We start from the raw sequence: 24,285 nt of genomic DNA, 5'->3' as shown, positions 1-24,285 counted from the left end.
ATTTAAAAATACAGAGCGTGGTTTCCCCCCCTGCCCCTCCTCCCCAGATTCGAAGCTCACGCGGGTTGCCAGGTTGACACTACATGGAGCGCAAGAGGAGCTCAACATCAAACTTGGACAATAGCAAGCGACGACGAGTCCTACAATATATTTAGATCAGCTAATTGACATACGTCTGCAGTGTTTCTATTGTTTGCACATTATAAACCAGCTCATATGATTTTTCTTATACTCTGTCAATTAGTTAGATGAATGGCTGGCTAGGGTCGTTAGCCAAAGCTAAGCCTGTTATCCCGAAAACTGAAGTTTAGTACTTAAGTAAAAGTACAAGTACCCAGGAAAATAAAAGTAAAAGTACTACATCAACAATCCTACTTAAGTAAAAGTAAAAGTACTTACTTTTAAAATGACTTTAAGTATTAAAAGTAAAAGTACTGACGCAATGGGTTGTCTCTCAATGTCTAGGCTGTGCCATTTTGATAAAGAAATAGCTACTGGTAATAAATGCCTCTACAGATGTCACTACTAGTAATAATTATAAGCAACAACATTTGTTAATTGGAAAGGTTGGTGTACTTATTGTGCTTACCATCTGTAATACTGTTCACACTATATCTTACAATTCTGCGGATGACAAGTTATCTACCAGGGATTATTTGCAAAGTTAATACCATAAGCCAAACCAATAAAGACACCATGTGATATCTTTAAATCTTTTATTTAATTGTAAACGTGTAAAAAGGGGAACATGAAAAACAAATGTAACTGGACAGAACAAGGCACGCTAGCTTGACATAGCTAACCTACCAGCTTTATTACCACTACGTTAAATATATAATGAAGATACAATCATGTTTTTTGATGCTATTGCTGTATGTCAACATGCATTTCGCTAGATAACATTATAATATCATGTCAGTAAACGAATTAAATACATATATCAATATTCAAAAGTCAGGGACATTAACTTAGCATAGCAATCACTCTGCTTACCTCGATATGCTACTTTAAATTTGAGGGCGAATTATTGAAGGCTAGCAACTCCTTATTTTGAGGAGACAGGAACCGCATTGAAACCTCCAGGAGTCATTCTTGGGGCCTTTGAACTCGAACATATCTTTTAAATAGGGCCCAGGGTGGCTCATGTCGGAGGGCTTAGTTCAGTCCGACTCTGGATCCATGTTGAATAGGCAGTAGTCAGGCTGTCTGTTGAATGTTCAGGTATAACAGGCAAAGCTACCGCTAGTGCTGCTGCCAGACGCGCACTCTGATATCATTGGAGTTGATAGAGCCACCTGATTGGTTTAAACTTCCAAAACAGCAACGCAATCCATAGTTTTGTGTAGGCAACATTTTGGCGAAACTGTGTTCATAAAATGTAACGAGTAACAACACATATTGTAGAAATATAGCGGAGTAAAAGTATAGATAATAGCTAAAAAATATAATGGAGTAAAAGTAAAAAGTATGCACTATTATTTTTACTTAAGTAAAGTACAGATACGTAAAAATGTACTTAAGTACAGTAACGCAGTAAAAATACTTCGTTACATTCCACCACTGGTTACGGCTAGTCAGGTGCCGCTGAGGCAGAGGGCGAAAAGGATGCGCTAGAGAGAGGAGGAGATGGTGCAGGTCCCAGTGGTGCAAGAGGCACATGATTTAGAGAGAGAGAAGAGAGAGTGCAGGTCCAGCATACCTGTCAAGTTAACATGACTGAAATCCGTGAGCCATCCCCACCGCCCACAGATACACACAACACATGCAACCATATTGTTATATTTGCTAAGCATTTCTATATATGTTGTTTAGTGATGTTGGATATTGAAACTTTGTTGACCATAGTAGGGGAGAGCGGGGTAATGTGAGACATTTTTTTTAACATTTTTACATTTGCTCCCCTCTAGGCGAGTAATGTGTTTTATCAGTACAATTTACACATTTCATTAATTCAGGATGTTTCCTAGCAATGGAAATGATCAGAATGTCTTCAGGACAAAGGGCAGTGAAAGTATGATTGTTTTTAAACCAGTTTAGGGGTAAAGTGAGACAGACCAGATAAATCAAGGGGGTAAAGTGAACCAGCTGGGGGTAAACTGATCCACTTACTTTTTCCACTTTAAAACTACCATAACAACACATGTTGTAACAGTTAGAATCCTGACAGCTAGATTGACAACCACACATTCCAAAACTAATATCGGACTAGTAAGAGAATCATGGGGATTGGTCAATTAAGCACATTTTTTTTAAAACACTTGAAAGTAACTCTGAACAAAATCATATACAACATAATCTAATTCAAAATGTTTTAAATAACATTCAAATGACAGATAGAACCAGTTAGATTAGAACACAGTCATGGCACCATAATCAGAACCAGCTAGAACAGCCTGGGATTCAGAACACAGGACTAGACCCACCTGGATTAGAACATCAGCCTCATACTCTAACCAGGCCTACTCTACATTCCAGCCCTGAAGGTTACAGGGAAAGGTGAAGAGTTGCTCTCTCTGTGTGGTTCCTCCAGGCCTATTAGGTTGAGGCAGCTTCTTCACCACATCACCTTTAGGAACATGTGCCACATCATTTTCTTTTATAGCAAACGTGGGTCTCTCCCACTCTTTCTTGTTTCCCTGGATTCTTCTGAGGAATTGTGTAAGTATTTCGTCATCCTCAACTTTCTCAACCATGCCAACGTAACAGAGACTCCTGTGTTTGGTTGCAAAGTTAGGACAAAGACACCCACGGACAGATCTGTGTTTCCAGGATCACTTCTATCAATCCTCAGAGTTCTCTTTGTCAAACTCATCATCAAGTTTCTTTTTCGGTTTTCCCTTTTCTTTGCTATTTTGCTTTTTCCCTGCCAGTTTCTTTTGTCTCTCTTCATAAGCCTTTTCTATTGTCTGCTTCTCAGGAGTATCAGTTAGGATGGCTGTCTTCACACGCTTTCTTTTGGTTTGTGCTCTGGGGGGACATTTGGGAAGTGTTAGGATTTCACGAGGAGACACATATCCAGGTCGGCTGGGAACACATGGCACATCCATGTGGACCAGTGGATGGATTAGCATCAGCGAGGGGATCATCTGCAGCAGGTGGTTCATCTGCAGGTGGTTCATCTGCAGGGAGTGGACCATCTGGATCATCTGAAGTGGATGGACCAGTGGATGCAGGCTGCAGCTCAGTCAGGATACAAGAACAATACCGTTGCTCTTTGCTTTTTCTACTGCCTTGAGTGAGATGTGAGTTTTAAGATTATCAAGGATTAGCAGCATGGGATGGTCAGGAGTGCACTTAGTGTGCTGTATCAGGTGATCAAGGAACTCAGGCCAGGTGTCTTCATTCATCCATCCCGTTCTGGTGGAGGCACCTTTGGCTAACATTTGCAACTAAATAATGAATTCTGTTACCTGTCCATCACTACTACTACTACTACTACTACTACTAATGGACTTGTAATTCTTATTCTATGCTATTGGGAGTGAAAATCCGTGAGGTTTAGTGAGATCACTGATATTCAGTCTCACGGTTAAAACGAGACTTGACAGTGTAGGTTCCTGGTCCAAAACGCAGAGCAGGTTACAGCGAGAAAGGGCTAGGGGAAGATCTACAGAGAGAGGACAGAGTGTCTAACGTTGGTGAAATTTTACCACTTCCACTGATTGTCGTAAAATTGAATAAAGTCTTCTAAAACAGGTATATGGTTTATATTCGATAAGATGGATAAATAGCAAAAAATTGGGCATGAGTAACCTTTATTTGGACGTCAGTATCCCTTCAATGTATAGAGTAATTGCGTTCATAAATTGAGTCGAATTTGCTGTTTCTGTCGCATATTTCTGTCAGGCTGGTTGTTGCCTGGAGTGTAAACACCTGTGGCCCGTCACTCCTCCAGTGTGACTGATAGCAGTACATTAGTGTGTGTTAGCATGATGCATTGGCCAGCTCTACTTGGGATCACTTCACTGTGTGTCTCGAATACTCACACTCGCATTTACAACCCCAAATCAGAAAATGTTGGGACGGTATGTTAAATTAAAATAAAAACTGAAAACAGTGATTTGTAAATTCTCTTGCATCTTGCTCTGTATTACATTGAAAACAATACAACAGCACCTTATTTGTAGCCTGGATACCAGACCGAACTTAGCCCCGCCCACACATTTTTTGGTTGGGAAGTTCGGTCTGGCATTACTCCATTGAGGAGAAATTATCTGCGGACAGACATTGCCGTACCAATCAAATTGTCAAGGCAGGCTTTATACGATGATGGACAGATGATCAACCGTAACGTAATCAACCACGTCACCAAAGAGCTTTTGGGGTGAATTCGTTTTCAACAAACATGGCTGCCGTTGGAGAGCTGAAATGTGGTGATTCGAGTCTGTTTTAGAAGACATTGACAGCACATTCATTTTGAAAGAGGAACAGAGAAACGCGATAAAGGCATTTGTCGATCGAAAAGATGTTTTTGCCGTCCTTCCTACGGGATCCGGTAAAAGTTTAATGTATCAGCTGGCCCCATGGTCTACGTTATGGTCATACTACGTTGCTCTGATTGGTTCTAGATATATCCAACTGAGCGAAGAGGCATTTTTTTTCCTGGTTCGGTTGAAACACGCCCCATAATCACAGCCCATTGGAGCGGTATCAGACTCATATTCTGACTAGAATTATGAGTATGACATCGTCAGGCTACCTTATTTGATGTTTTACCTCATGAATTTTATTGTTTTTTCAAAATATACACTTAATTCAATTTCGATTCTTGCAACATATTTCAAAAAAAGTTGGGACAGTGAAGCATTTACCACTTTGTAATGTTGCCATTCCTTTTCACGACACTAAAGATGGTTAGGGACTTGACACCAAGTGATGCAGCGTTTCAGGTATAACTTTGTCCTATTTTTCCTGCAAACAAGTCTTAATGTGTGCAACTGTACAGAGTCTTCAAAATGCGCCACACATTCTCTATTGGAGACAAGTCAGGACTGCAGGCAGGCCAGTCCGGCACCTGCACACTCTACTTCCTCAGCCATGCCTTTGAAATGTGTGCAGAATGTGATTTTGCATTGTCTTGTTGAAATATGCATGGGCTTCCCTGGAAAGGATGTCATCTTGAAGGCAGCACATGTTGCTCCAAAATCTCTATGTCCTTTTTGGCATTAATGGTGCCATCACAGAAGTGTAAGTTACCTTTGACAAGGGCACTGACACAACCCCATACCATGACAGACCCTGGCTTTTGGACTTGTTGCTGGTAACAGTCTGGAATGTCCTTTTCTTCTTTGGTCCGGCGCACACGGCATCCATTTCTTCCAAAAAAGACCTGAAATGATGATTCGTCTGACCACAACACACGTTTCCACTGTTTGATGGTCCATCCCAGATGCCTCTGAGCCCAGAGAAGTCGACAAGGTTAACATAAGGCTTCCTTTTGGCACAGTAAAGTTTTAACTGCCATTTGTGGATGTAACTACGAATTGTAGTGCTTGACAAATGTTTGCCAAAGTAATCCTGAGCCCATGTGGTTATATCGCTTATAGATGAATGGCGGTTCTTGATGCAGTGCCGCCTGAGGGATCGGAGATCATGGTTATTCAGCGTAGGCTTGCGGCCTTACCCTTTACACACTGAAATTCCTCCAGATTCCTTGAATCTTTTAATGATGTTATGCACCGTGGAGGGTGAAATATCAAAATCCCTTCCTATCTTTCTTTGACAAACATTGTTTTTAAAACATTACAATAATTTGCTCACGCATTTGTTGGCAAACTGGCGATCCTCAGCCCATCTTTGCTCCTAAAGGACTAGGCCTTTCCTGGATGCTGCTTTTGTACCAAATCATGATTACAATGACCTGTTGACATCACTAGTTTCAAATCATATCATTATTTAATAATTATACCTCATTACTACCACTAAATTGCCAATTCCCAACTTTTTTTGGAATGTGTTGCAGGCCTGGATGGCAGGAATGGATGTATATTTACAAATGAAATGAAGTTGACCAGACAAAACATGAAATATCTTGTGTACTGTCTGCAATGAAATACAAGTCAAGGTACATTTATAAATCACTGCTTTCTTTTTTTATTTGCATTTTCCATACCGTCCCAACTTTTTCTGATTTGGGGTTGTATTACATATTGGTCCTTTAACAGGGTAACTGATCATCTGTACCATGTCACAGTTCAAAAGTAACCCTAGCAAACTTGGTTACATGTAACTCTACATAGCCAGACAATGGCTGAAATAGATCAGCCATGACTTAGATCAGGGATAGGCTGGGAACAGAATTCGGCCCTGGTAATTTTCGTCTGGACTGGCCACATTTTTCCCCTATGCACCGCAATATCAGGCTTTTATAACATACAGGCTAGGCAATAGATATTAAGTTGATAGCGCCACTGTTGTTTCAGGACCATGCACCATGCCATCCTTGCATTGAAACACTTTCTTTACAAGTGTATTTTTTGTGTTCTGGTTTGGATGATATTTAAATAACTAATCAAACTCTTTTGGTTTTGGGCGTGCAAAATAATGAATGGCAGGCTCCATATGATGAATCCCCTCTGGCCTAGCACCGCTAGCGTTGCTAGCTTCAGTGTCACTACATGCAGTATCACCTGCAAGGTTGTCACTCGTCCTTGGCAGCGACCTCTTCTTCTTGCCCCTGCTCTCCACTGGAATCAGCTAAACTCTTTCCTCCTCCACTTAGTTTGGTGCCGGTGCACTTCGTTTTTCCTGGCACTGGTAATGTTATTTTTTTAACTTACAACAATTTGCAGCATCAAGATTATTTTCTTCTGACCATTTATCCTCTGACATTTTATCATTTGTATTTTTGATTGCTTTCTTTATAATAGCTACTTTCTGTCTTAATTTGATTATTTCTCGCCTGACTTTACACGGATGGATGGATCCACTTAATAGAATGGGGGGAGGTGATGACGGTGGCTCTTCTTGCATCAGCCTTATAGTAGGTAGCTATAGATCTATATATGTCTATGATGTAACCCCCCAATCAGATGGGCTGTTCCAACATCAAGTGAGCCGCAACTGGCAGGTCGAAGTTTTTGTCTCAAATGATCCCTGTAAACTTCCTGTTAAACCTTGTGTACTTACCTGTAAAACCGGTTTTAACTGTCAGTAAACTGTAGGCTCTTATGCCCATAATATGTCATGCGGTAGGAATATCTGTTACTCCACTGTTCAACATCTGTGGATGTGTGCAGGTTTTGCTGAGTAGCCAGGTGCTGTAAACAAAATAACAGGTGCAACCAGAAACAGGTCACAAGACACCAGCAGCACAAGTTGAGTTTTCCTGGCTTCCTGAGACTTGTCACAGATATCGACTACTTTGTGGGATTCCAACCCGTTTTTGTTTAATCGTGTATTTATTCATAGCCTGTGTTTAATTATATATTATTTATCAATGTTCAATACAGGAAGTCGGACATTACCTTGAACCGGTCCCCAATTAGCATGTTTATGTATGGGAGATTTTTTAAATTCCCCTCAGTAAACAATGATGTTATTTACAGTAAATGATGATGATGATGATGATGTACTAAATGCAAGAGTACCTTGAACCGTGCGAGACATAAATAGCCCCGTTTAAAAACTCACTGATTTCTTCTGCAGAGTTTTTTTACCCCACCTTTGGAGAACAAAAGCACATGACTGAACCATCATGTGCCTTTAGTCACCCTGTGCTCGAAACCAATGGGATTGGCTGCCCGGAAATCTACGCCATGACCCCCCCTCCCTGAGTTCTCTATTAAAAACAGGGTTGCGCAGTAAACGAAAGTACACTGAAAACATCTAGGAAGCAAAACAGGTAAATATAAGAAAGAATTAGAGGTGGTTGTTTTCAATGCCGAAAAACATTTTGTTTTGTTTTCGCGATTTTGATTGGGGGTTGGCGAACTCCTGTTGTTTACATGTCGCGTTAACATCACTGTGCTGTCCAACAGCATTCCCCGATTCTGGTCTAGAACAAGCTAGCATTAGCACATCGACATTGTAGTTGTTATTTTTGTATGACTTGCTGTTTGTGCCTGCTATTCTGTAGCCCTAGATAGAAACTTAAACTTATTTACCTCCAGCATTCACCGATGCTGACTTGTCATGCTAACAAAGAGGTTCTGGCGATAAGATTCGGCTAGCCTCAGCCTCGTTTGTACGGAGCGTAATTTGAGACCTCTGTGTTTGTGTAATGCAATTCCACGAACCTCACTTAGCTTTTTGGATACAGGCTGTCCAGGGGTTGTTCCAAACACACGTTACACACTGAAAGATTCACAATTGTCTTTATTTATAATGTTAGCAGTCATCTACTCAGGTCTGACTTCCCTTACTGCGTTCATTTCTTTTGTTCACATGGATGTGATCTACAATCTCAGACCAGTGAATGAAAATGTTCAGTACATAAATCGGATTGCCAGTTCAAGGGAAAAATTCTTTGCACCCTTCAAGATTACTATGTCTTAAAACAACTCTGCTGCATGAGTCTGTTTTACCATTCATCAATGTTTTCCCTCTTCTGCCAGTTGATTTGGTTGAACTCTGGAGAGCATTACAAAGATGTTTACCCAGACCCTGGTCCTGCTGGGCATCAGCCTGGCCCTCACGGTCACAGCGTTGCCCATGCCCAAAGCTGAGGACGGGAAGAACTGGGTGGTGATTGTGGCAGGCTCCAACGGCTGGTACAACTACAGACACCAGGTGAGACCTGTAGAGAATGCAGACGAGACCGAGGGAATGTGCTTATGAGGAAATGCTCATCTAATGTCGGCTGGTATTTTGTCTAAAGCAATAGAGTAATTTAATGGAAACACACACACACATTCACATTATAAACAAACTATGTTGATATCGGCCATGGTTGTATTGATACCCTTTATGTAAATAGTACACAATTCTGGCATGAATGGGAGTCGTTTAGAGATGTACCCAGTTGGACTTGTTCGCATCCTTCAGTTTGAGATAGTACTTCAAGGAAATTAACCAGCCCAGCCTATATTGAGGCTCTAGACACCTTGTCACCTCATAATTCCCAGGAAGTTTAGCTACAGTTTACAGCCAAACGCCAATTACACAGTTCCAGAGACATTAGGCAATAGGCACTAATAGACAATAGTTTTCAAAACCAGGAAAATTATCCTGGGGGTGGGTTGGTTTCAGTCTTGAGCGTATGAATGTTGTATTTGTTCCTGTTCGGCCTTTGGTTTTGTCTTTGGATATATGTTCCTTTTATTAATGTGGGTTATTGTTTCGCTAAAGGTCGTAGATGCCTGTGTCTGTGTTGGGAGAATGGCTGCCGGTTTCTTAGGTTCCCTCTGCTGTGAATGGTCAGCGAATGGTGGCTTAGAGCAATCCAGCTTATCCTACTTGTGGTCATGCTGTATGCTGCTTGCTATCTTGTTTGGTCACCAGCAACTTTACCCGCTATTGAAAAAGATAAAAGCCCAGCTGGGAATTTTGTTGGCTGGGAGATTCTCTGTGGTGTTGAAGGGGCTGTTTGAGGAAGGGGGGTGGTGATTGTAATGACACTCCTTTAGTATGCTCTTAGAAGAGCTAGATGAATTTCAACCACAACCCTTAGCAATGCTGTTGATTGTGCTCTCTAGTGTGACTGTGTATTGTATTCTACAGCTACACAGACTGTGCATGGGGGAGTGTGTCTGTGTGTGCACATTCCCACACATATAGATGGGTGCCTGGCATTGTGTGTACCCGTGTGTTTGTGTTTACTTTTGGCCGTGTGTACAGAATTGGGTAACTGTGTGTTTGTGTGTGTTCACAGGCTGATGCATGCCATGCCTATCAGATAGTCCACAAGAACGGGATCCCTGATGAGCAGATTGTCGTGATGATGTACGACGACCTGGCTGAGAATGAGGAGTAAGTTTCATGAACACACACTCATTAAGTGCACACACACACACACACACACACACAGAGGTAGTAGATACCATGTAGACTTATGTAGTTCGTAGGTATGTCAGAACAGAGAACAGGCCTCATAGATAAGAGCTTTGTGCTGTGTTTTGGGAGGTCTGTGCGTAGCACCAACAAGGCCAACAGCAGAGGCTCCACACTGGCTTCACAGAGAGAGAAGGCACTAACTCGACAGTCACAAGAAGCCAATTTAATTTCCTCAGTCGGCATTCAGAAAGAAAGACACACACACACACACACACACACACTCACACTCACACGCACTGCAAGCTAAATGTCATACGATGACCATAAAAACTTTCCCTTAAATGTAAAAGTTATGAAATGAACAAGTGCTCAGCAGATCAATGTGCACCAGTAACATTGTCACTTTCCGTTGTTTTCGAATCAGAAGTTATTGTGGTTCACCCAGTTTGAGCCTCAGGGAGGGGGGAGGGTGGTTAAGTAAGGAGGTAAAACCTCACCAAACCAGCATCACACTCAGGTGAAAGTGAAGGTTTATAACTAGCGGTGATGTTGAGGTGATTGTGTGTCATATTACTCTAAATATTGTGTGTGTGTGTGTTTGTGTATATAGAGTCAGATTAACATTGTGACTGTATCTTTCACATTAATGATTAATTCCTATCAGCTACATTACTTTGAGTTGAGATCACTCTGGTCCAAAGTCAGAGAGAGAGAGAGAGAGAGAGAGAGAGAGAATTTGAATTTTATAAAAAACTTTTTATTAGGTAAACAGCATTGCAAACAGTGTTTTACACATTATTCAAAAGGAAACAAAACATCAAAAACAAAATCATCATCATCAACTGAGCACACAGCTTTTTCCACAGCACCACTGTGCAACAAAAGTATCCAAGTCATTCATTGCTTTGTAGAAACAAAAACCGAGTGAGACTCTCGACATCAGCAGATTCCTTAAAACAGGGACCACATGACAAAAATGAAACAATGCTCAATTACTCCCAACACAAACAAACAATGGGCAAACAATAATTCATCATTTAGCACAGGGCAACATTTAATTTCTTCAGTTTAAAATAAGTCGTACAAAATAAATCGCTAACACCATTTAAATGTAGAGAGCCACACTTGATGGTGTTACACATACTGAAAAAACTAAGTAGACTTTATTTTTCCACGCAACTTTTTTCTCAACTTGCTCATTATTTTCCGGAGACGAAATACCTCCGTATCCTCAAACACACCCTCCCTTATCCACCAGGCAGCGTCGCTAATAAACTGCGAGCAGTCTGGAAAATGCAGTTCAACCTCCACTTTCCGCATCCCCTTCGTGACGTGTAGGAAACTATTAATGCTATCTGCAGTATATTTCCTATCTTCGCTGGAGAGCTTTACATCTCCCTGCGAACAATCGGACCAGTTTGAATCCATGGATTCGCAATCGCTAACATTTGTGTGTTCATCTTTCTTTATTTTAGTCACGTTAATCTCCGGGCCCATTTTTCTCTTCACCGGGGCTTTGAAAACTGGGTCTATGTCGATAGCCTCCACCACATCCACTGACGTTTGAGGGACTGTCAGTGTCTGTATTGAAGGCCCCTTCTTATTTCCAGGTTCACATGATCCAGCCGCAGCTAGCTCTTCTGCGACAAATATAGCGACAGCAGGCTCCATCACCACCGACTCACCCGCCACGGCTTCGGGGCCAAGCACAATCAGAAAATCCCCTTCAAGTCCGCTTCCCTCGGTCCCATCCACCGAGGGTTCTACCTCAGTGACTGGGGGGACGACTGTGGAGGACTCATTGGTTTTAGCTGGAGTTTTCTCCTTTTCAGTGTTGGCATTTTTGCCAGGACAATAGCGACCAATGTGTCCAGCTCCACCGCAACTGAAACATTTCAACGCAGTGTCTGACGTTGCATACACCACATAATCGAACCCTTCCACCCTTAGCTTCAGTGTTCGCTCAATCTCCTCCATGCCACTATTTAGGACCATGTACACTTGTCTTCTAAACGACACTAAATGTCGAAGAAGGGGCGATTTACATCCCAGAGGGATTTTTCGAAAATGTGAAACCAGCTGGCCATGTCGTTGCAACTCTTTAGCAATAAGCTCATCTTTGATGAACGGGGGTACATTTGAAATGATTACTTTCTTGGCGGGGGTACTGAGTGGGAGGACTGGCGTGAGGGAATCATTGAGTACTATACCCTGCACAATTACCTGATTAGCCTTATCAATTGTGCTGAGAAACAGCACAACCGCATTGTTCATTCGTGAAGCCGACTTCACGTTTTCGTGACCAATAATTTCACCAACCGCTAAACTACAATCTTCTACACTCGCACTGCACTCAACTTTCACTCCGTGCCTCCGAGTTAGTTTTTCAAATTCCATGCTTCCCGCGGCGGCCATACTCCCAGCAAAAGCCGGTTGCAGACTCCACGGGCAAACAATCCGTGATATTTACAACACCAAACTAAACCAAAACCCAGTAATTGTAAAACTAAGTGCATGCACACATAAACAACAAGTACATATAAACAACACACAAAGTTAGAAAAGTTAGAATTAGACTCACACACGCGTTCAGCCGCTCAGTCACTCACTCACGCATGCGCTCAGAGAGAGAGAGTGTGAGTGTGAGTGTGAGTGTGAGTGTGAGTGTGAGTGTGAGTGTGAGTGAGTGAGTGAGTAAGTAACTTTGTCTGTTTGAAAGTACACGTACCAGAGACATTCACTGAAGTTATTTTGATGAAGATGCCAGGATTGTGATTCCACTAGTATAGACACACACAGACTCTGTTATGTTAAGGCTGCTTTTTCCCTGGCATGTGTCATTTTTTTGTGTATCCTAATCAACGGATCCCTTATTTCTCTCTCTTCCTGTATCTCTCTCTCTCTCTTCCTGTCTCTCTCTCTCTCTCTCTCTCTCACTCTGTCTGCCTTTAGTAACCCAACCAAAGGAGTCGTCATCAACAGGCCAAATGGCACTGATGTGTATAAAGGGGTAGTGAAGGACTATGTAGCTGATGTGAGTATTAAACCCTCAAACACACTGTTAAGCAATGGTATTGATACACACTCATGTATATCTCACAGGTTTTGCAATAGTGGTGATGTCATTTTTCTGTGTGTGTCTGTCTGTAACTGTTTGTTTGTATGTATGTGTGTGTCTGCCTGTCTGTATTTATGTCTGTCTGTATCTGTAACCGTGTGTGCGTGTGTCTCTGCCTGTCTGTACTTGTGTGTGTGTGTGTGTGTGTGTGTGTGTTTGTGTGCATGCAGGAAGTGACTCCAGATAATTTCCTGGCAGTGCTGAAGGGCGACTCCGCTAGTGTGAAAGGAGGATCTGGGAAAGTGCTGAAGAGGCAAGTCCTGAGGGATGGGGACGGGGGGAACAGGGGGGGGACGTGGGGGTTTAGGAGAGAGGGAGAGAGAGAACTGACACATATCAAGAGGCCTCTCTTGGACAGGGGCCAGACACACCCTTTACAAGCTAGTGTTAATGACTTAACTGACTGCTCTGTTAATGTTTATGAAAATCACATCTCTGCATTTCCTGCTGGGCTAGGTCATATTGCATGACCTCTTAGAAATATATATATATAATAGGAATATGTCAAGGCTTTGGTCCAATAATGGTTAGAATCTGAAGGGCTAGAAATTGTTGGAAATTGTGCAGAAGCATAAACAGAATTTGAATGATTTCATGCATAGTTTAATTGATTGTGTGCAAATTACCCAGTGTGTATGTAATGTGACTGATTTGCTAATAATGAATTTGTGTGTGTGTGTGTGTGGTGTTTTTGTTTGGCAGTGGGCCAAATGATCATGTGTTTGTGTACTTCACCGATCACGGTGCACCTGGCCTCCTGGCGTTTCCTGATGATGACGTAAGCCCTTTTTCCCCTTCCTGAATCCTGTCACATGATGTTCATTTGATGACTGTGCACCTAACTTGACCCATACATGCCCTCCAATAAACACCCTTGTAACATATTCTCAAAACCTAAGTTATTATTTTACAATACAAGTGATGCATAAGTATTGTACTGTAGAAAACTATACCAGCGGAATTTTGGGTAGCGTTTGGAGCTCTGTCATGTACTTAATCTCTAGCCTGTGTTTTTTATAGATGAATTTAAAGAGAGACTCATTGGGTGTTAATGCATAACTTCAGTGTGTGTGTAGGGTTGGCTTTGTAGCTCCTCAAGACAAGGTCTAAGTCTTAATTGCTTATTCATGCTGTGGTTATTGAGACATCACTGCTGCTGCAGCATATCCTGCTGTTTTTATATGTGCATCCCTTTTGTCACCCTGTTGTTGTTAAAATATATTTCTTGTTGTATTGTTTGTGTGTGTGTGTGTGTGTGTGTGTTCTTTCTAAACACAGCTTCATGTGAAGGACCTCATGGATGCCCTCCACTACATGCATGACAACAAAATGTACAAGAAGGTGCGTCTGCCATTGTGTATGTTTATGTGTCTCTTCTCTGGGACCTGGTGCAGTCTGGGTAACAGTGTAACAATCAGTGTGATGAGATGGAGATGTCTTTTCATAATTCTCTCTCTCTCCCTCTGTCTTCATGCACACGCACACACACACAGATGGTATTATACATCGAGGCATGCGAGTCTGGGTCCATGATGAAACCCCTGCCCGCAGATATTGATGGTGAGTGACGCCCAGATGACCTCTTTTCAGGGAAATGAAAACACGGATAAGTAAATATTAAGGTAGTTGATCAGTAATAACACATGTGTCAAAGGTCACTGTGTCCACATTCAGACATGACTGAGTTCACAGTAATATGGTGAGGTGGACATTCAGTCATATGCACATACACACAACACACACACAACACACACACACAACACACATACACACTAACCCACACACACTAACCCACACATGAATATTCTGAACTCTGCAATGCAATCACAAGTTCATAGTGTATAATTTGCTGGCTTCAGCAGCCTTCGATGTTAACATCAGCACAGGACACTGTCTTCCCTCTAATAGAACACTGGTCAGGTGATAAGTGGGAGTAGTCATGTGATCTGTGGGTGGCTTCATGTGACAGAAGCGGACAGTTCTTAGAACCTGCTGAGTTGGCAGCTTTCAACACATAAACAGGACATGACTAACACTGTGTCTAGTCACTGTACATGTGGAAATAGCCGATAATGCAGATAGAGGCTCTCTGTTCCACCCGAAACCCACACATACTCCCAGAAGTGCTTGTCTGCTATTCTAATACCTTTCAATTGTATTCGATTCAATCTGCTCTTCATCATCTTATGTAGTTCAAGTAGAAAGCTTAAGCAGAGCTTGGGTGGATGTGCCTGTGTGCTGGAACTGTATTGAGTATGACAGAAATGACCGTGTGACTGGTGTGAGTGTGTAGAGAATATGGCAGTGAGTGTGGTTGGCATAACCCAGAGTCCTCTCTCCACTCTCAGTCTACGCCACCACCGCTGCGAACACCCACGAGTCCTCCTACGCCTGTTACTACGACGAAGCCCGCGACACCTACCTGGGTGACTGGTACAGCGTCAACTGGTTGGAGGATTCTGATGTGGTGAGTTCTAATCACACATACTGACCTCCCAGAAGTGTACAAGTGCCTGTACATTAGATACATACATTTGTTTACATCAGCATGTATGCTCCTGGGTATCAAATCCATTACCTTGGTGTTATTAGGTTTTTGAAGTGTGTGTGTGTGTGTGTGTGTGTGTGTGTGTGTGTGTGTGTGTGTGTGTGTGTGTGTGTGTGTGTGTGTGTGTGTGTGTGTGTGTGTGTGTGTGTGTGTGTGTGTGTGTGTGTGTGTGTGTGTTGCTAGTTAGTGTGGCTGTGTGTGTGTGTGTGATGCTAGTTAGTGTGGCTGCTCGTGTGTGTGTGTGTGTGTGTGTGTGTTGCTAGTTAGTGTGGCTGCTCGTGTGTGTTGCTAGTTAGTGTGGCTGCTCGTGCGTGACCTTTGACCTGTGTTCTTAAACAGGAGGACCTGAACAAGGAGACTCTACTGAAGCAGTTCAAGATTGTCAAGGGCGAAACCAACACCAGTCATGTCATGCAGTATGGAGACAAGGTGTGTGTGTGTGTGTGTTCGTGGGGTAGTCCCCGCCGCTTTCTGTGACCTACATGTCTTCTCAACCTCAATGTGTCTTTCTGTATTTTTGACCATGTAAACATTCAGCTACCTTCTGTGGCATGTCCACACACACACACATCCCACCCACACCTCAAAATACCTCTCTGTGTGATTGTGTGAACTTACCATTTCACATGAGTGTTGGTGGCTCAAAAGGCACCTTACTCATAACCTTTGTAATTCGTTGCAGCTTTTCATGTCTCTCATTATCTTATCACTGTCTTTACTTTTTCTGTGTTCAACTGTTTTCTCACACTCCCTCTCTATGTATGTTCAAACACTCTAAATACGGACTACCCACATCTATACATCCAGTCTCTCTCTCTTTCACACACACTCACCCACTCACCCACCCACTCACACACACATACACACACACATTTGTGAGAGCCTGGTCTCTGTAAAAAATTCTGCTTCATTTGTGTGTGCGCTCATGTGCAGAGGTTCAGTCATCCTTGTTTGTTTTGGTTGCCGGGCCAACAGAGTGTTACCGACACAGCTTTGACGTGTCTCATTTCCTGCGTATCCTTAAGTCTCAATCCCTTCTTTCTCCCTCCCTCCCTCTCTCCCTCCCTCTCTCCCTCTCAGACGATTTCTCACATGAAGGTGATGGAGTTCCAGGGCAACTCAAAGAGCAACGCCTCCTCTGCTCGCCCCACCTCCCTGCCTGTGGTGCAGGAGCGTGACCTCACCGCCAGCCCCGACGTCCCATTGGCCATCCTCAAGAGGAAGCTCATGAAGACCAATGACATCGCCGTCGCCCAAGGATACCTTAAGGAGATCAGCACGCACCTCAAGGTTCACACTTTTCGTCTTATTTCTCTGTGTACCTCATATGTGCTGGATCTCTTGCTCTCACAGTGAAAGACGCGCATTAATCCGCCTCCACTCATGTATATATATGTATATGTATATATGTATGTATAAATACATATATATGAGTCAAGTAGTATAGTAGCATTGACTGTATGTAAGTATGGCGGTCTTTTGTGTGTGTGTGTCCTCTCAGTGTGTTTGTATGTCAGTGGAATATTATTTTGAAGTTAGGGCACTTCACTTCTAAGGGTGTTGTGTTTTGTGTGTTTATCTGGTGTGTGTGTGTGTGTGTGTGTAGACGCGGGAGCTGCTGGCTGAGACCATGCATAAGGTAGTTCAGAAGGTGATGGGCAACAGTGGTGAGGCACAGAAGCTGCTGAACGACCGGATGGAGCTGACGCAGCACAAGTGCTACAAGATGGCCGTCACACACTACAAAACCCGCTGCTTCAACTGGCACTCCGGCCCTCAGGTACACCAGCAGAAACACACTCCTCTGTCCACCAGGACAGCCTCTTCCCTTTCTCCCGGCCTACCCTAGCGGGGGGGGGGGCAACTTATTTCACATTTCTATGTCTTTATTGTTTATTTGTTTAATTTCTTATTTGTATTCTTTTTGTTTGTTTATTTTGCTCTGTCTATCTAACACCAAAGACCTAGGTATGAGGACATGAAAGTGGTTGCTTAAAATTTGAACGATATAACTGTATATAGACAATATAGCCTTCTTACAAGATATCACTAAGATAACATTTTCACCTTTGTCTACACTTCCCCTTCGGTTAGGTCGTCACACTCTAATGTTCCCTACTTACCCAAAAGCTAAACCACACAGAATCACCCATGACCGTTAAAAGACAAGAAGTCTGTCTTATGAAGCCCTGCTTCCTCTGTTGGAGTACATTAGACTGTATGGTGCTTGTACTGGTCAGTCTGATAGTCACGGGTGAGAACAGAGAGGGTTTCGACCAGAGCCATCTGTTCACGGTTTCTGTTCCCTAATGCTGACTTACGAGAGGGGAAACCACTAACTGACTAAGATCCTTACAACCACACGCACATTACACACACACACACACACACACACACACACACACGCAGTTGCATATTCCTATGCAAGACTAGACACCATGGACCTCATTCTCAAACATTTTCTTAAGTGTCTTCTTAAATATTTTCTTACAAACTTCGTAAGACCAACCCTAAGGAAGATGCCCGCCGGATTCCTGAACGCGTGGAAATGTGTTCTTAAACCACCAAAGTGTTCTTACCTGTGCACTGATTCTTAGTGTGAGTGTTCTCGCACACCTGAATTTTCATACATAAACGCCCCGCCAGCTCCTTATAAGGGCATGCAACCATAGGACTGTGTACATACAGAATTCACAGACAAAGCAAAAGCAACTTGAGACTGATCAAAATCATGTCAAAGCGGAAAACCGGTGCAGAGGTGGAGGTACTGTTGCAGAATGTAGATGCGTCCATTCTATTCCACTATGGCTATATCCACGCAAGTTTAGTGCTTATTTATGTATTCACTGCCATTTTGCAGTGTTCGTGTAGTGCTTTTATTTATTTTAGGACATCACGATGTCTCATAGAATCATGACTATAAATGTGAAACGTAATTGTTAATAAAAACAAATATTCTCGTATTTATTATTATTGTAATTATTTAAATCCGAGGATGTCTGTACAATTGATGCGAACGCAATAACCAACGATTTCTCACAAATTCAGCCCTTACGAACATGGCCACACTCCAATCTGGCCTATCTACGACTGCTTTTCCACATTCTTAAATCCTGTTCTTAGCTTAGAACGAATCCCAGGAAATGTTGGAGGGGAATAATATGGCATGTGTTATTTCCCATCTAGAAAACCCTAAAGATTTGACTGCATATGTGGGTGGTGTGTTTAGTAACAAACTGTAAACAGTAACAACGTGTGTGTGTGTGTGTGTGTGTGTGTGTGTGTGTGTGTGTGTGTGTGTTGCAGTATGAGTATGCACTGAGGCACCTCTATGCTCTGGTGAACCTGTGTGAAGCTGGACTCACTGCAGAAAGGTAAGACCTCAAGTGTTGTTTATCTTTTCTGTTCATCACCAACGTTCCATTTTTCAGTTGTTTTCTCAGAACAGTTTTCTGTGCTGTTAGTGTCCCCAATCAGATGTGTTCTTATCTGGCTGCACCTGCAGTGGTCAGAGCAACAGACAAGTTGAACCCTGTGTGCGTGTGTGTGTGTGTGTGTGTGCCCACACAAGAACACAACACGAGAGAGGGCTAACACACACAAGCTGTCCTCACAAGGCAAACTAATAAGCCACATCATGGCCATAGTACAGGCTGCAGGTAGAGGACCTCACCACAAAGGATATACTTATGTAAAGAGCGGCTGATCACACACAACAGCAGAGACACTCGGACTGGGTGGCTGATGGTAAAAGTGTGTAAAAGATCAAGATACATAATTGGTAAATCAGACACACACACACACACACACACACACACACACACATATATATATATATACTGGTGAAGAAGTTGAAGGAACAGTAGGTGAACGGCATGATCAGAGTTTTCAGATATCTGAGCTTGTTGCACATCGTGAACTCCCAAATGTTTTCCTGACCAAAAGGGCAGGTTGACTGTTAAACTACAGCTTAACCCTCCTATTATGTTTGGGGTCAATTTGACCACATTCAATGTTTAACGTCTCTAAATAAATGATTGACATCATTTTTTTTGCTTCATATTTAATGACTTTTCCTAATTGAATGCGGACAACTGGGTAAACACAAAATGAACATGATGATGATATGTTTTCAATTTCCTGTACACATGTTTTACGCATAGGTGTTGTTTGGGGTCAATTTGACCCCAGGCTGTTTTAATTGTATAAAATATATAAGAATTTTTTTTTCATCACATTGTTACAATTCTTGATAAAAGAAATAGTTTTTTATTCCAAATGTTATAGATGAAAAAAATATGTACTTAGAAAATAATATGAAGCCATTAAAACACCAGAAGGATATCTCTTTCCAATTTTAGGTCAATCAGTGAGATTTTATGGTGATCTGCATATTTCTCCATAGTCGTGTAACATGTATTCTGGATGTACAGGGGGATGTTTGTTTTGATCGCTAGCCAAAAATGTTGCGGTCCTTTCAGATGTTTAGTTTGACATATTTCCTGTGTATCCAAATTAATCTCTCTCTCTCTCTCTCTCTCTCTCTCTCTCTCCCCCTCTCTCTCTCCCTCTCCTTCTCCCTCTCCTTTTTGTACTTAGGATCATGTCAGTCATGGATGATGTATGCTACTTCAGGATGTAATCGACTCTGGACCACACCTGCACACCCATCTGGCCTGCTGTCTGTTGGATAGCCTCCTATTTGCACTCACCAATCAACTTTGAAAAGAATACACACAACTATTTTGCATTACACTGCAATCACATTATTTTAAGATTACTTTTTTTTTTTTTTTTTTTTTTACTTTGAGAATTGTATTGACGTTTTTATAATGAATTTTAAAATGTGGTTTTGACTATACATTTTAACAAGCACCGTTTACTCTGCCAATTTACGTTAAGGGTTAAGAGAATGTTCTGCCTTTTAGGAAATGTATTTTGTGTATATTCACTACTGGAGCCCAAGAATATTGATCCTCCATCTACATAGGGGATTTAGACTGAGCTCTCTCTTGCCATCAGGGACCTAGAATACGGATCTTATAAATGATAGAATATGGACCCAGTTTCTTTTCTTTGCGGTGGAATGTGGAGTATTTGTCCTCCAGGTCTTGCCCCTTTGAGACTAGGAGGTAGTCGGTCTTACCATGTTTTTACACTGTGGTCATTCACTAATCCATTTGATATTCACTTGAACTCTCTGCTAGCTAGTTAAACCATCTAAAGAGAGAGAGAATACTACCCTCTGGACCTGGACTGCCCAGCTGCAGGGGTGGTTGGCCAGATCTAACCACACTGGATCTCTGCTGCTGCCTCTTTGTCCGCCTTTGCTTTACTGAAATATGGCTTTCTGGTAGGAGACCATGCTTGCAGTGTTTGAATGATGATGATTGGATGAATATTCTACTATGAAGGCGGGGCGGGCTTTCGTTGGTTGACAATCTAAGGTGTGTTTTTTTTTAATTTTTTTTTCTCAAAAGAGGAAACTCCAAGTTGGTAGCTTTGTTCAGTGATCACTTTCTGTCTGGTGACTTTGGCATCAATGTAGTGCATGAATGTGCTGTCGTGAAGTTGAAGGGGTGAGCTATAGCAGTGTTGCTAGATGGATTCCTGTCTTTTTGTCTGACTGCAGATCTCCTGTGTAGACATGGCTGTAGCTTATGCGCCTGATCTGAGCTCTCTTCTAAGCGTCAGTTTGCACTGTGGACAGACTACAGTCTCCTCATTTCCGAGGGGAGGTTTGATCTGTGTGTGAATTATCAATAATAAATTCAAACCAAATTGACAAGTTGTACATGTTTTTATTTAATTTCATTTTTTGAGTATATTCACCTCAACAAATGTCTATCAGTTGTACGAACCAGTGGCATCTTTTGGTACTCACAGACCAACAACACAAACATTTACAGACATGCAGGCTTACAGGGAGTGTGTGTTGTATTAATTCCCCAGTCATTCCCTCCATTTACAAATGCTAGCCTATCATATTACTTAAAGGGGCATGAGGTTAACAATGAACATGTCACATGTTCAGCATGTTAATAGAAAGGCAGGATGAACAGAGATGCCACTGCCACACCAGTATTTAGATTTTGTTAATGTTTTTTTCCTCTTGTAGATATTTTTGCAAAACAAACTAATTTCAAACAACATACAGTGTTACGAAAAACTGTGACCGACTGCATGGCTCTGTACTACCATCTAGTGGACTTAAGGTATTTCTTGTTTCAAACCCAATATTAAAACTGCTTCTCAACTGGATAGGAGATGGATTACGCTGGTCCTATTATGAGATCCTTTTGAGAATATATTTTCTAACAAATAGCTCCCAAAATAGAACTGTCCCAAAGTGACTGTGCAATGTCCATCTCCCTGTGATTCATCGCATTTCTCAGCCTTTTAGGACTTTCACATCCTCTACTGTACTTCTGTACCCTTTGCTCCTCGGTCATGTTTTCTCAACAATTCTGCAGTGTACTCACATAAAGACATTATGCCAGAACACACACACCATCCATGTTCCAGTGCTGAACCAAGCACACCATATATTGTAGGATATTTAAGTCCTAAGGGGCATATCATTCTATGATGACAAACTATTATTATGGTTTTTAGTAATAATGTCAGCATTAGATGAATATTAATTGAACAGATAACAATCAAGGACATTAAGACATGACAAGCTGATGTGTGGAGGTCATGTTTAGTCTCTTAATAAAAAATGAGGTCATTTGCCTGAGTTCTCACTACTCTACATGGCAAGAAGCACTGGTAGGTACACACACACACACACACAGTTTGTAACTGGCATCTTTTGAATCACACAAACCACATATTATTTCCCTCCTACATTTCCAATCTTACACATTTCATCAAACTAGAAAATAAAGCAAAATACTGGCCATGAGGCACTTGTGGTATTTATTATTATTATTATTATTATTATTATTATTATTATTAATAATAATAATCTGACTCTTCATGTCCCTTTGCCATGTACATCAAGGCTGCATCAAGGACAAATCATTGGGAAGCCAGTGGCAGATGTAGTCAAACACTTCAGAACCGATAAAGCACCAAAGGACATACAATTCGACTCAACGATGTGCTGTCACAACAGGTTTCAGCAACATCCACTCTCATTTCTGTGCCTTGTATCAAAGATGGACGGGTTTTTTCCTGTGTGAAAGATAGCTGGGCGTGGGAAGCAACGCCTCTAAAAGGCCAGCAAAGGCATGAGACTGTCAGGTGATCTCCCCTCTGCAGACGACAGCATTCTTATGAAAGGCTTAGAGTTGGTTTACAAACATTTTCACACTTGTTTCAATACCATGTCCACTTTTACGAAACTCTCTCCACAGTGTGCTATTCAAACACGCACCTGAGCACATCACTTCACCGTTAATGCCAAATGCACTGCAAACACCAACACTTCATACTTTGCCATTTTTCTTTTGCTAATGACACTAATTCATATTGCTCTGGGGAAAGTTTAGAACAGCTTCTGAATATAGTGGAAAGGGAATCTAATATCATAACTAATATCATAAACAAATGGTTTGTTATCATCAAGTTTGTCACTGGCTGGGAGCCCAACCAACTTTTTAATGCGCATTTTGACTATTTTAATCAGAAATCCTGACTGGAAACTTCTGAAATTCTGCGAATGTGAATACGAATAATAAAAATTTGATTCGCTAGAGGGGGGGTGGATTGACTAGCTATTCGCATAGGGTGTAATGTGACTATGGTTGATGGAAACGGGCTTATTTTGTTTGTTTGTTTGTTCTGCCCAATGTAAAGCATCTTTGGGTACTTAGAAAAGCGCTCTATAAGTCAAAGGTATTATTATTATTATTATTATTATTCGCGTAAATTCCAATTTGTTGCTTTTTTAGGCTTATCATAAATTATGCTGGAAACTATGGCAACATGTCTAAAACCATTGCATTATTAGATTAAACCTACAGATATCTTGAATCAGAACTCACTATAAAGATTCTATTGTTCTCTTTATGGAATCAGAACTCACTATATAGATTGTATTGTTCTCTCGTAGTTCCACACATTACCTACTGTGTGGTACAAAACGGACACATTTAAATTTCCTGATGCAGAAAAAAGCTATGAAAATTGTTCCGATTATTATTAATTTAAGAAAGCACAAAATAATTTACTTCCTAACTGTATTCAGAGCGTTAGAGAGAAATTAGAGAGTATGGATTTAGGGAAATTAGGTATGTTTAACAAAAGAAAAAAAAAGGAAAACAAGGGTAAGGACAAATGTGTAGTAAAAAAATGATCAACAAATCCTCAAGTGCACTGAGAAATGGAGCCTGGGGGCAACAGGTGGGACGAGCCAGGCTATGGAAAATAGGGAACGAGTGTGGAAGAAAGATTTGTGACCCTGGGAAGAAAGATTTGTGACCCATAACATTTCCCCTATAGACTCTTGATCAGTGCTATTCTACCATCAAAGAGGCATATCGCGCGTGCGCGTGCGCACCACTAGGCAATAGCGATCATTCTGTGATTAAACTCATCCCCACATACCAGTCCCTACTCAAGAAACAAAAACCGGTCAAGAGGTCTGTCCAGATACAAACACCTGATGCAACTGAATCACTACAAGCCTGTTTTGACATTACAGACTGGGCAGCTATTAAGCTGGCACGCAATGACATTG

At 41.7% G+C, this 24,285-nt stretch overlaps 1 protein-coding gene across 1 annotated transcript; it reads left to right on the top strand.

Moving 5' to 3' along the window:
• Positions 1-7,702: 7,702 nt before the first annotated feature.
• Positions 7,703-21,384, top strand: lgmn (legumain). Its single transcript, XM_012836834.3, has 14 exons — positions 7,703-7,843; positions 8,556-8,730; positions 9,812-9,909; positions 12,886-12,967; positions 13,222-13,304; positions 13,754-13,829; positions 14,330-14,392; positions 14,545-14,611; positions 15,400-15,518; positions 15,939-16,028; positions 16,680-16,889; positions 17,206-17,379; positions 18,906-18,973; positions 20,199-21,384. Exons 2-14 carry the CDS (start codon positions 8,590-8,592, stop codon positions 20,239-20,241), a joined length of 1,314 nt encoding a protein of 437 aa, XP_012692288.1. The 5' UTR covers positions 7,703-7,843; positions 8,556-8,589; the 3' UTR covers positions 20,242-21,384.
• The last annotated feature ends 2,901 nt before the right edge of the window (positions 21,385-24,285 follow it).

The sequence above is a fragment of the Clupea harengus genome, chromosome 14, assembly GCF_900700415.2.
Source record: "Clupea harengus chromosome 14, Ch_v2.0.2, whole genome shotgun sequence".
NCBI lineage: Eukaryota > Metazoa > Chordata > Actinopteri > Clupeiformes > Clupeidae > Clupea > Clupea harengus.
The sequence above is the reverse complement of the archived record's forward strand: the minus strand, read 5'-3'. Positions and strand labels throughout refer to the sequence as shown.

Excerpts from the sequence above, each read along its gene's own strand:
- lgmn (XM_012836834.3), top strand. The coding sequence starts at position 8,590 with ATGTTTACCCAGACCCTGGTCCTGCTGGGCATCAGCCTGGCCCTCACG. Across the intron at positions 9,910-12,885 it reads GACCTGGCTGAGAATGAGGA|TAACCCAACCAAAGGAGTCG; the intron begins GTAAGTTTCATG and ends GTCTGCCTTTAG. Across the intron at positions 18,974-20,198 it reads GCTGGACTCACTGCAGAAAG|GATCATGTCAGTCATGGATG; the intron begins GTAAGACCTCAA and ends TTTTGTACTTAG.